Genomic DNA, 13,765 nt, shown 5'->3' with positions numbered 1-13,765 from the left:
TATGTATGTCTTGCCACTGCCCATACAAATTAATGATTGGGCCAGGGCCATATACACTGCCTGCTCTTCAGTCCCTACCCCGCCTTCTTTCCAGAACATTACCCTGGAGAAGCAAGGGAGGTCTTCCAGGGTGAAGAACATGTGGTCACACCCCTCTCTATTCTACTGTTCCTCCGAAACCAAATTAACCCACCAGGCCTAAACAAACAGTGTAAGGCACTGGCAATTTCTCCTAACATCTACCTATAAGCACCCACCTAAAGGTGGTGGGTGTTATACATGTTTAGGCCTGACACTGGTTCAGCCAGGCCATAGCAATTGACTTTTGCGGGCAGGGACAGTGGGCCCCTATGGTGTAGCAAGAAATGAAAAGTCTTTAGTGCTAGCTGTCCTTCTGGTGGACTACTGCTCTCAGTCAGTCCTCTTCAGGCCCTGCCAACCCTCCTGGCTGAAGCTAACCAACTTCGCTGCCCATGACATTGCAGTCCTCACTACTGGCTCTGCACACATCTCTGACTGCATGCTCCCAGTCATCTCAGGCGTGCCTCCCCAGTCCTCCTGATTGCACATGTCACTCACCATTCCTCCTGGCTGCAACCAGGGGTTCCCTCCTGGAGACTTGCCTGGCAGTTCTAGCTCCTGCTGTCCTCTCTTGCTCATCCTGTGCCTCCTGTCCAGCACTCTCACCTAGCAGTAAAAGGGGTTGCTGGTTCGAATCCCAAACATGACACTCCTGCTTGCAGTTTGCATGTTCTACCTGTGCCTGCGCGGGTTGTCTCCCTGGGTACTCCTACACTCCAAAGACATGCTGGAAGATTAATTAGCTTCTGTCCAAAATAAACTGGCCCTAGTATATGAATGTAAGTTGAGGACCTTGGATTGTGGGCTCCTTGAGGGTAGGGACCAATGTGAGGTGTGCAATGAATGCGTGAAGCGCTGCATAAATTGATGGCGCTATATGGGTCCCTTAACCTCCTTGGGGGTATGATTATTTTAGATTTTTGGTGCTGAAAGCTGTACTGTTCCATTATTTTGAATGGAAATTTAGCGTTTTATATTGTAGGTCTGTAATTCTTAGGAATAACTCACTTAAATCTGTCCAAACCAGACATCCCGGGTATGATAAAGTTTGAAAAGTGAAATCATAAATTATAATATAATAACTACAAATAATTATACCAAATAATAATATAATAATAATTAAAAAATATTCAATAATGTAATCAAATCAAAAACACAGAAATTTGCTCAGTTGCAAAATCGTCGCTGTCCTTACTTTCAGTGTTTGATGACGGATCTCCCCACAAATCACTATCACTCAATTCTGCAAGTGATTCTAATTTATTATCGCTGTTTTCTAGCTGGTCTAAAACCACTTTTGATGTAAAGGGAGGGTTTTGGTTGCTATGGACAATCTCCAGTTTCCAGACAGAAAGAACAGTTTTTATAATATAAAACTGCATGCAGGACACTGGACAGACCACTAGGGACAAAAGCTATGTGAAATAGTTTCATACAATAATGTAGTTTGTAAGATTACAATATACTGTATGTATAGTATGTGTTTCACTTTTTGAATTTGGCACCGTTCTCCATCCCCGTGCGTCACAACGCTCGCAGGAAACGGAGCCCGGCTCTGTGATGAATCGAGTGGAGGATGAGCCGCTCACACTGTGGGACGATAATGCAGGATCCTGGGGAAGAGGTAAGTAAGCTCTTCCTGGATCCTGCAATGCGATTCTGAGTCTGGCTCGGGGGTTACCGCTTTTTGTTCTGAAATTCCATCCCGAGCCAGACTCAGGAATACCACCAGGGAGCAGGGACGGTGCTACCACTAGGCGGACTAGGCAGCCGCCTAGGGCGCACTGCAACCTAGGGCGCAGCTACAGCCCCTGGGAGGAAGAAATTGGGGAAGCATCCAGCAAAACGAACAAGCCGGCGGGAGAAGGAAGTGACAAGCTGGCCGGCCGGCCATGGTGGCAGGGATGGATGACAGCAGTGGCATAGTAGCGCTACGTGGGGGGGGGCGGGGGGCGGTTTGCCAGTTCGCTTACCCCAGATGACATTACACAGGATCTTGCCGGAGACACAGGCAGTGCCGCCGGACAGGACAGCTAAGAGAGAAACAGCGGCTTTGCAGTGAACAGGAGACGGGGCTGGGGGATGTCATGATCTCTTCTATCAGTGGAGGGCTGGAGGAGCAAGCGATGATCGTGAAGCAGGCAGAACCAAGTAAGTCTGTGCTGTGCAAGTTTCAACACACACAGGGACAGGAGAGTAACATGGGTGGAGGCAAGATCCGCATGAACCCCTTACTGTGTGCAGAGCGGCCTGGGACAGATGAGATGGAAGCCCTGCATGTTAGGTCTGGGTTTGCCGTGATTTCCGCTCCCCCTTCCTGGACTGTCAGGGATGTCACTGTGTGGTGGGAGGACAGGCAGCAGCGCCGCTCTCCTCGAGATGAGGCTGCCATGGCTGTTGCATTATATTGTGTGCAGAGGGAGGGGAACAGATTTGGGGGATACCGAGGAGAACTAATGTGTGTGTGTGTGGGGGGGGGGGGGGTACAGAGGTGAACAGACTTGAGGGCAACAGAGGATAACTGATGAGTGTGTGGGGGGGGGGTACGGAAGAGAACTAATGTGTATATGGGGGGTTACAGAGGGGAACAGATTGGGGGGGGGGGGGTACAGAGGAGAACTAATGTGTGCGGGGGTGGTACAGAGGGGAACTAATGTGTGTGTGGGGGGGTGTACAGAGGGGAACTAATGTGTGTGTGGGGGGGGGTACAGAGGGGAACTAATGTGTGTGTGGGGGGGTGTACAGAGGGGAACTAATGTGTGTGTGGGGGGGGGTACAGAGGGGAACTAATGTGTGTATGGGGGGGGTACAGAGGGGAACTAATGTGTGTGTGTGGGGGGGTACAGAGGGGAACTAATGTGTGTGTGGGGGGGGGGGGTACAGAGGGGAACTAATGTGTGTGTGGGGGGGTACAGAGGGTAACTAATGTGTGTGGGGGGGGGTACAGAGGGGAACTAATGTGTGTGTGTGTGTGTGTGGGGGGGTACAGAGGGGAACTAATGTGTGTGTGTGGGGGGGGGGAGAGGGGAACTAATGTGTGTGTGGGGGGGGGGTACAGAGGGGAACTAATGTGTGTGGGGGGGAGTACAGAGGGGAACTAATGTGTGTGTGTGTGGGGGGGGGGGGTACAGAGGAGAACTAATGTGTGTGTGGGGGGGGGAGTACAGAGGGGAACTAATGTGTGTGTGTGGGGGGGTACAGAGGAGAACTAGTGTGTGGGGGGGGGCAGAGGGGAACAGATTTAAGGGGTACAGAGGAGAACTAATGTGTGTGGGGGGGTACAGGGAGGAACAGATTTGGGGGGAGGGGGTACAGAGGGCAACTAATGTGTGTGGGTGTAGGGGAGGGGGTACAGAGGGAAACAAATTTAGGGGGGTACAGAGGAGAACTAATATGTCTGTGGGGGAGGGGGTACAGAGGGGAATCGATTTGGGGGGTACAGAGGGGAACTAATGGGGGTACAGAGGAGAACAGATTGGGGGGGGGGTTATTTGAGGTGTGGAGGTTCAAGTTCAGCTTTGTAAAAAAAAAAAAATGCAGCTATTTTTGCAGTTAAAAAAAATGTGCATTTATTATTATTTTTACTAGGAGCCCATAAAGTATTGTCACTAGTGTATCTGTCTGCTCGTACAGATAGGCAGTTGCATAGTTAGCCTGTGCGTATATAGTACCCTAGCCAGTCCATATAGTACCCTAGCATGTCCGTATACTACCCTAGCTTTTCTGTATAGTACCCTAGCCTTTCTGTATAGTACACTAGCCGGTCGGTATAGTACCCTAGCCTTTCTGTATAGTGCACTAGCTGGTCCGTATAATACCCTACCCTTTCTTTATAGTACCCTACCCTTTCTGTATAGTACACTAGCCGGTCTGTATAGTACCCTAGCCTTTCTTTATAGTACCCTAGCCTTTCTGTATAGTACACTAGCCGGTCCGTATAGTACCCTAGCCTTTCTGTATAGTACCCTAGCCTTTCTGTATAGTACACTAGCCGGTCCATATAGTACACTAGCCTTTCTGTATAGTGCACTAGCTGGTCCGTATAATACCCTACCCTTTCTTTATAGTACCCTACCCTTTCTGTATAGTACACTAGCCGGTCTGTATAGTACCCTAGCCTTTCTTTATAGTACCCTAGCCTTTCTGTATAGTACACTAGCCGGTCCGTATAGTACCCTAGCCTTTCTGTATAGTACCCTAGCTGGTCCGTATAGTACCCTAACCTGTCGCTATAGTACCATAGCTGGTCCGTATACATGGACAGGGAAAAGGAGGTGGAGTCACGGGTGGAGCCAATGGGGGGGCGGCAAAATGAGGTTTCGCCTAGGGTGTCAAAAATCCTTGCACCAGCCCTGCCAGGGAGGTTAAATAAATAATAATAATAGATGAGCATCTTAATGAGACACAATGTACAGGTATAGGGACAATTGTAGACATGCAACCACACTCACTCAGGTTGAACTAGATGGACTGGTGTCTTTATTCAACCTTACTAACTATGTAACCTTCACGCTTTACTGAAGGCTCCATCTTGCACCTGAGCCCATGCCCAAGGTCACCCCCCTAAGACAGGAGAGCTTCCTTAAAGGCCTCGACGGTCTAGTACTCCGTCTTCAATTCTTCCACCTGACCACTCCTCCCCAGCTGGGCTGACTCTGGATATTTAAGGAGGCCTGCCTCTTGCCAATCTAGGTTGGGGATTGTTCAGGGCTCCTTAACACACCCCTGGCAGCTCAACCCCTCCTCTCCGTCTCTCTGTCTAGTACCTTCTAGAAGGCTCTAGAAAGAAGAGGGAGGTCTTAGTGATGCTGCCTGTGAATCACCAGCTGCTAACTCTGAGCCACTCCCAGCCCACACAAACCAAAAAAAAAATTAAATTTTCTTATATTCACAAAAAAAACGAATCTAGCACCTACCTATGTAGAGGGTGCTACACATATAAAAATAGATCTGTTTAAAAGATAATTTCATATTAAATATAACAGTTTCCTCCACGCAACAGATCTATGTTGAGTATTGTGTACCAAGGGTTTTGTTTCTCTGAAACCTAGGCTTTAAAGCAGATTTCCCATTATAAAAGAAAAATTAAAAGTCAGCAGCTACAAATCCTGCAGCTGCTGACTTTTAATAATTGGACACTTACCTGTCCCACGGTCCAGCAATGCAGGGGATCAAAGCCCTGTTCCCCTCTGCTCGACGTCGCCGACATTTTAACTGTAGGCACCCACTGAGCATGCCCGAGCTGCGCCAAGCGCCGTAATTGGCCGTGCAATCATCTGGGACCTGTCACGTGTCCCTGATGATTGCCTAGAGGGAGGGGGGAGAGGTGATCTCCCTTCCTGCGCCGAGGGAAGTGACGTCAGGAGCCCAGGTGCTGAAGGAGGCAGACTACGAGGGACCCCCTAGCAACAGGCATTTAGAGATGAGTAAAAAATAATAATTTTCTCCAAATAATTTTTTTTTTTTTTTTAAGCACATTAATTAATTTTTTGGGGTGGAACTCCACTTTAAGTTTACACACAGTGCTGGAAACTAGTGGCAGCCTGAAAAAATATTGATATCCATTGGCCTTCCACACAGGGATCTGGGACCAGCCTGTGTTGGTGGATTGGCTTCATTTTGATTCACATCTTGTTGGTTTATAGCCTTGACATAGCACAAATATATACCTATTTGTTTAGATATGTGACCATGACATATTGTGATAAGTTCGAGTTGTGTGAAATAACATTTTGGTTTTACATTTGAATAGCGGTAAAAGCTCACTTGAAATCACAGTTCGCTGTCACCAATGAGGAGATTCAGAGTCTGGCTGAAGAGCTATATCTAGCTGATATCAATAAAGCTGACACTGATGACATTATTCTGAATCTACAATACAAAGCCAACAGTTCTCAAATGAGCTCAGGAACTGACTTTGCCAGCCAAAAGTAAGTTGACAGGCTTTGTGTTTCTTAACTATGCCATATTTTATTTATTATTCTATGTTCATTAACATTCTTCAGAGTTGTAGAAGAGACATGAATGTCTTTCTTACCGTGTGGGATTGTTTGATAATTGAAATGTCTGAGAATCTAAGTGGACTGATTTACTAAAACTGGAGAATGCAAATTCTGGTGTGTCTCTGCATTGAAACCAATCAGCTTCCAGGTTTTATTGTCAAAGCTTAATTGAACAAACTGAAGTTAGAAGCTGACTGGCTACCATGGACACTTGCACCAGAGTTTACTCTCTCCTGTTTTAGTAAATCAACTCCTAAGTATCTAACACTGAGAATCATACTTGAGAGGACCACATCTAAAACAATCTTTTCTCACAAGGGGGTTAATTTACTAAAGGTAAATAGTCTGTTCATTTTGGAAGGGAATTTTTCCCAGAGCTGAGTGAAAGAGGTGAAGCTTTGCTGACTCCCATCATCCAATTCTGTGCAAGCAAAATTGTTTTGTTTTTCTCCTTCCACGTGACTAGGTATAGTTTTCAAAGTGAAACTTGACCACATTTAAAGTGGCTGTAAACCTAATTACAACACTTTTACCTAAAGGTAAAATTAATTAGGTATTTAACCACCTCAATACAGTGCACTTACACCCCTTTCCTGTCCAGACCAATTTTCAGCTTTCAGCGCTCTCACAGTTTGAATGACAATTACTCAGTCATGCAACACTGTACCCATATGAAACTTGCGTTCTTTTTTCCAAACAAATAGAGCTTTCTTTTATTGGTATTTATTCACTAGTGTTTTTTTTTTATTTTTTGTGCTATAAATAAAATAAAAAACTTACATTTTGTGAAAAAATGCCTTTTTCTTTGTTTCTGTCATAAAATGTTGCTAATTAGTAATTTTTCTTCATAAATTTTAGCCAAAATTTATACTGCTGCCTATATTTGGTAAAAATAACCCAAATTAGTGTATACTATTTGGTCTTTGTGAAAGTTATAGAGTCTACAAACTATGATGCCAGTCACTGAAAATTGATCACATCTGATCAGGCCTTCAGTACAATATCAGGTGTACAGTATCATCTCATTTCCTGAGACACTAACAAGTCAGGAAAGTACACAAAGTTGTTCATTTATAAGATATTTCTAACACATAGCATGTACATAGTAAAAATTACACCCCAAAACACATTCTGCTACTCTTCCCGAGTATGGTGATACCACATGTGTGGGACTTTTACACAGCCTGACCACATACAGAGGCCGAACATTGAAGAAGTACCTTCAGGTGTTCTACGAGCATAAATTACACATCTCATTTCATTCCTACCTATCACACTTTTGAAGGTCCAGGAGTACCAGGACAATGGAATTACCCACAAAATTACCCCATTTTGGAAAGCAAACACCCCAATGTATATTCTATGAGGCATGGGCTGCAAATAGGTACTGGGGTACTCTGATGGGCTGCAGATAGACTGTCTCATTTCATGGGACCCTAAAATGCCAGGACAGAACAAATACACAATTGTACACAATGGATGGCATGAAAGTAAATTGTCACGTGACCTGCTGCAGTTGGTCGGAGCAGTGACATAGTACTGGCAGAGATCTGGTACAATGATCGGTCCTTGGCTGTGTCTGATGGACATAGCCATTGACAGATCGTGCCCCTGCATGACCCAGCAGGGCCACTCCAGTGGTGCTTTCTAAGACAACATCAAATGACGTTCACTCAGGATTGTAAAGTCACCCCCCCAGCCAACATTCTGTTATAGGTTGGGCGGTAAGGTGTTATTAAGCTGTAAGGTAAACCTGCTAAGTGCATCCTCCCTCACAAAGTGAACAGTCTTTTTGCCTTCAGTAAATCAACTCCAACATATCGAAGAATTACTGCTGTGTACTCATAAAGATCATATTTGAAAGATCTAGACAGCAACTATAATTTTATAAGATTGTTTCAGTTTGAAAATTATGACAGCACATGATGACAATGGCTTTATTTTCAAGGCACTTTCACTGTCGAGTAGTGTACACCAGTGGCGGCAGATGCTCAATATTTTGGGTGGACGGCAAACCAATGCTAACCTCCCTACAGGAGGGGGACAGGAATTCGGCAATCCCCCCCTACGGGAGACGGACGGGAATGCAGTGATCCCCCCGTGTGGGAGATGGACAGGAAAGCGATGATCCTCCCCCCCCCAAGCTAGAGACTGACAGGAATGCGGTGGTGATCAGAGACCTCCTCACCTTGGGAAGGAGGCAGGTCATGCATCCTGCGCCCCGCATGTAGCTTAGGGGGCCAAACGCATGGATGGGGGGTGGCGCCTGTGCATCCCCTTGTGGACAGGTCGCCACTGGTGTACATCTATGAAGAATGTGTAATCCAATAACATTGGGTGTACACCTTTGTCCAGTAAGACATTTGTTTGTTCTTTATACACAAACTTAATAGGACACACTGGAAGAAAATGTGCAACTCTATAAGAGGAGACTGACACGTTATAAGCTAGCACACTGGTTTAACTATGTTAGTTGTGCCTTCTATAGACAAGTTATGCCTACTTTCCCAGTATGATTTTCCATAGATCATAAAATTGGGGACCATATACACAAATATCTATCAAATCTGAAATATTTATGTACCACAGTGAAAGGATTTGTATGTTTCACTAAATGAACTTATCGGTGAGTGGAATTCCAGCTTAAACCTAATTAGCCTAAAAAACCCACCCTCAACACCTATGCTGACTAACCTGTGGTAAAAAAATATGTGTGTATTTATCTATTTTCAGTTTGCTTCGCTACAGTCCCATGATCCCTTGTGTCAGCCAGCTGCAGGGGAGAGTGAAAAAAGTGTCTGGTAAAGCCTAGAGTGATGATTTTACCCATTGGCTTCCATGTCCTAACCATTGTTGGCACACCCTCCTCTCCCCTGCAGCCACTGATGGCTGACAAGGGGAGCTGAATCATGTGACCAGTGTGGGCTGAAGATAGGTAAGTATATTTAGTACATATAATTTACACAGGTTAGTCATCATAGGTATTAGGAGGAGGCATGGTGATATTTTTAGGACTAGTTCGGTTTTTGCTGGAATTCTACTTTAAAGTGGACCTTGCAGTAAAATGCAAGATCTGCTCAACTTGTGCAAACTACCTTTTAAATCACCTATTAGTAAGTAGTAAGTAGGTATGAAATGTACCTCACCCGAGTCTACCACAATACTGGGCATGGCTTCACTGTTCTTCTGGGGGATGCAAAGCATGTCAGATTTCAGGAAAAGACACTTCAGTCCATTGCAAGATTGCCTTTTATCAAGAATTTGAATGCTCTGTATTCTGCAGGATCTTGCTGCAAGGAGTTGTCATCATCTCCTAGGCACTGAAGACAGAAGTTAGGGGTGAGATAGATATAAACACTGGCTGTTTTCTTTACAGGTACAATTTATACTTATTCATTGTAGATGAGGGTGCCTGGACAATATAAGTGGACCTTGCATTTTAGTGCACAATTGTATGTAAACCTTGAATATGTGCTACTATAGGTCCTTATGCTCTCCACGCAGTGCAAGCTCTCAGAGTCATTATACAGTACAGGGTACACTAACTATATGGTTAGATGACCCTATAGAGTAGTGGCAGCCTTGCAGAAACAGAACAAGCCCCGCACATAAGTTATATTCATGAATGGCAGAAATTTACAGTGGATGGAATTTATGACAATAGTCTGCAAAATCTTAAATTATTTTACAAGCTCCAGGTTGCTGGTGTTTTTTTCATAAAAACACTGCTGCTGTATTTAAAAGAAACCAAATCAATTGAATGCCAACTCTTACTTTGATGTCTATACGTATTCTGTGTATATATTTTGTACCAACAGTATAGGATTTTCCTGATTATTTTACTAATAATTCATTTCTGTATTATGATCTTAGGCTGTTCAGCTATGTGAATGAAAGCAAACTGTTCACTCGCCCAACTTTCACCCATCTTATTGCACTGCTGGATAATTACATCAAGGAAACAGGAACAGTGGAGTTGGTGACCAGTGAGGAGATCAAAGAGCAAACTGCTTTTATGGAAGCCATATTCCAAACTTCTGTGATGAACAAGCTATCCAAATTCTTACTTGATAAAGGTACATTGGAATAATGGTAACAAATGTCAATAGAATACAATGTGAAAATGTGGAATAGACTCCCTGCAGAGGTGGTTATGGCCAGCTCAGTAGATTGCTTTAAGAAAGGCCTGGATTATTTCCTAAGTGTACGTAATATAACTGGGTACTAAAATTTATAGGTAAAGTTGATCCGGGGAAAATCCGATTGCCTCTTGGGGGATCAGGAAGGAATTTTTTCCCCTGCTTTAGCAAATTGGATCATGCTCTGCTGGGGTTTTTTGCCTTCCTCTGGATCAACTGTGGGTATAGAATTGGGTATATGGGCTGGTATATTTATTATATATATATATATATATATATATATATATTTTTTTTTTTTTTTGGTTGAACTGGATGGACTTGTGTCTTTTTTCAACCTGACTAACTATGTAACTATGTAACTATGTAATACATAAGCTGGGCTGCACTGCTGGATAATTACATCAAGGAAACAGGAACAGTGGAGTTGGTGACCAGTGAGGATATCAAAGAGAAAACTGCTTTTATGGAAGCCATATTCCAAACTTCTGTGATGAACAAGCTATCCAAATTCTTACTTGATAAAGGTACATTGGAATAATGGTAACAAATGTCAATAGAATACAATGTGAAAATGTGGAATAGACTCCCTGCAGAGGTGGTTATGGCCAGCTCAGTAGATTGCTTTAAGAAAGGCCTGGATTATTTCCTAAGTGTACGTAATATAACTGGGTACTAAAATTTATAGGTAAAGTTGATCCGGGGAAAATCCGATTGCCTCTTGGGGGATCAGGAAGGAATTTTTTCCCCTGCTTTAGCAAATTGGATCATGCTCTGCTGGGGTTTTTTGCCTTCCTCTGGATCAACTGTGGGTATAGAATTGGGTATATGGGCTGGTATATTTATTATATATATATATATATATATATATATATATATATTTTTTTTTTTTTGGTTGAACTGGATGGACTTGTGTCTTTTTTCAACCTGACTAACTATGTAACTATGTAATACATAAGCTGGGCTGCCTAAGTATGGAAGGATTAAACCCTTGCCAGTTTAGTTTCAGCTGCCTGTGTAATATAGGGGAAATTTCTCTTAACTTCCTGTCCTAGAGAGGAAATCTCCCGAAGGGAATTCTCTTCTTTGACAATTGTCCCTGGAAAGGCTATCCCCATTGAAAGATTTCCTCTCACCTTTTATTCTAGGGTTCTAGGGGCCAACTCTAAAGTTTTGGATTTCCCTTTATTTTCTTTCTCATCAACAAGTTCACTAGTACAAAAGGAGGGATGCATCTCCCCAATAGGGAGAGAGGGTGCAATAAAAACGTAAAAGAGGATCCATCCCTTCACTGTTTTATCCAAAACTAAGAAAAAGGTTTTGCCTACAGATACACTTTAGGTCTATTACACAGCCAATGTTCATATTACTATACAATGCAATGAGAAAATAATGCCAGTTTTAACACAACTGATTACGAACCATGTGGCAAGAAGTTAATCTGACTTGAAGCACTAATTGGAGACACCTGAACAGTGACAGTCACCAATGTATGCATGTATGCATATGTTTTTTATATATTCTTTATTTTTTCCTTTAAACACAGTATACAAACACGTTTATACAATTCTTGAGGGGGAAGTAATCCTACAATATAATACAACAATCTCCTTGCACCCCTCTTTTTACAAAATACCTTTAAAACCCCAAGCCCCCCTCCCCCCCTTGGGCACAAACCGAAAAAAAAAAAAAGAATCCAGGAGGAGGTATGCCCCCCTATCTCCTCCCGTGTCCTTCGTCCTCCTCCCTATCCCCTTCACCTACTAATCAGACATGGCAGCCCCCACTCTCTAAGAATGTCAGCCATTTTTGCCACTTCCCTTGAATTTCAGTTTCTATCTCCTCAGTTTTGTCGATCGACTCTTCCATCAGCCTGATCTGCTCCACCCTCCTCACCCACTCAAGGATTGACGGCTCCTGAGGGTCTCCCCAATGGTTTGGGATTAAAGCTTTGGCTGCATTCAGGAGATAAGGGGCGAGCGTGGCTTTATATTGCCTTACTCCCATGTCTGTATCGTGGAATAGACAAGCCCATGGGCATTTCTTAATCCTCTTTCCAGTTATCAGGAATATATTTTCAATTATTTTGTCCCAGAAGGGTCTTATTTTTGGGCAGTCCCACCATATATGTTTGAAAGAGCCTATTTCCTTACATTCTCTCCAGCAAGTTGGTTCCTCTCCACCTCTTAACCTCTGCATTCTTGTGGGCGTCATATACCATCTCGCTATTAATTTGTATGCCATTTCGTGTGTTCTTGAGTCTTTTGATAGTGCATATGTCATTTTTAATAGTTTCATTCTGTGTTCATCATTTCTAAGTGTCCCCAATTCCCCTTCCCATTTCCCTAAATAGGCAGGGAACTCCCCCTCTCCCTCACCTCTTAGTATTTTATATAATTTAGAAACCCTTTTCACCGTACACTGTGTGTCCTTAAATAGCTTTTCTAGTGGCCTTAACGCATTCATTCCTCGCAGGGGCTGTGGGAGCCCTTGTGTAAAGTGTAGTAATTGATTGTGTCTCCATCTGTCTAATGGTCTGTGTCCCCATTCTTGAGTGATTTCCCTATACGTTAAAATCCTATCCCCTTTGATCACCTCTCCTAGTGTTACTTCTGCTCTCTGTGCCCATCTACTGTAGTACAGCCGCTCTTCCATTCCTGGTAAAAAATGTTTTGTGTCAAGTAGTGACATAAGTGGAGAATTATATGTCCAGTTGTGTAACTTATTTATTTTATCCCATATTCTAAGTGTATGTCTTGTGATTATACTAGTGCGTGTTCCTAGGTTCCGTGCCTGAACAGGTATCCAGATCATTTTTGCCAATTCCGTCCCACTTAATCTAGTTTTCAGCTCAGCCCAACTCTTCTCCTTTAAGTTGTGGATCCAATCTGTTATCCTAGATAATGCTATGGCTTCATAATATTTTTTAAAGTCTGGGAGACCCACTCCTCCTCTTTCCTTTGCCTTCACGAGAGCCCTATGCGCAATGCTGTTTTTTTTTGGGTGCCATATAAATGCGAGGACCATAGATTTTAGTTTTCTGAAGAAACTTCCCGGCAGCGAGATGGGGATCATTTGAAATGTATATAGTACCGTGGGCAATATGAACATTTTTATCACGTTCATTCTACCCACCCAAGATATTCCTTTGTGTTTCATGTTTTTCATTTGTAATTTGATTTTATTAAGTAAAGGCATATAGTTAGCTTCATACAAATTCCCCTTCTGTGCCGTAAGTTTTATCCCCAGATAACTCAATTCCCCTCCACTCCATCTAAAGGGTAAACTAGCGGCCAAATCTCTCTGCTCCTCTTCAGGTAGGTTCAAATTTAATATTTCTGTTTTAGATAAGTTGATTTTAAAATTAGAGAGTCGACCGTACTGTTTCATTTCCTTCACTGCAGCCGGGATCGAAATTCTGGGGTGTGTAATATATAATAGCAGATCATCGGCGAATGCAGAGACCTTATACTCTCTACCTCCCACCTCGACTCCCCGTACGTCCCGGTTGCCCCGGATCGCTGCCAGCAACGGCTCCAAGGCAAT

The 13,765-nt window shown here is 43.5% G+C and overlaps 1 protein-coding gene across 1 annotated transcript in view; it reads left to right on the top strand.

Moving 5' to 3' along the window:
- LOC143983672 (uridylate-specific endoribonuclease D-like) overlaps positions 1 to 13,765 on the top strand; it is a 35,095-nt gene that overhangs the window by 3,611 nt on the left and 17,719 nt on the right. The window contains exons 2-3 of the mRNA XM_077483650.1: positions 5,834 to 6,011; positions 9,957 to 10,159. Coding sequence (XP_077339776.1) covers positions 5,834 to 6,011; positions 9,957 to 10,159 — 381 coding nt within the window. The remainder of the gene's footprint in view (positions 1 to 5,833; positions 6,012 to 9,956; positions 10,160 to 13,765) is intronic.

This window comes from Lithobates pipiens, unplaced genomic scaffold (assembly GCF_037356315.1).
Source record: "Lithobates pipiens isolate NorthernLeopardFrog02 unplaced genomic scaffold, aLitPip1_a1.2 Scaffold_16, whole genome shotgun sequence".
Lineage (NCBI taxonomy): Eukaryota > Metazoa > Chordata > Amphibia > Anura > Ranidae > Lithobates > Lithobates pipiens.
Note: the sequence above shows the minus strand (reverse complement) of the source record. Positions and strands in the feature narration are given on the sequence as shown.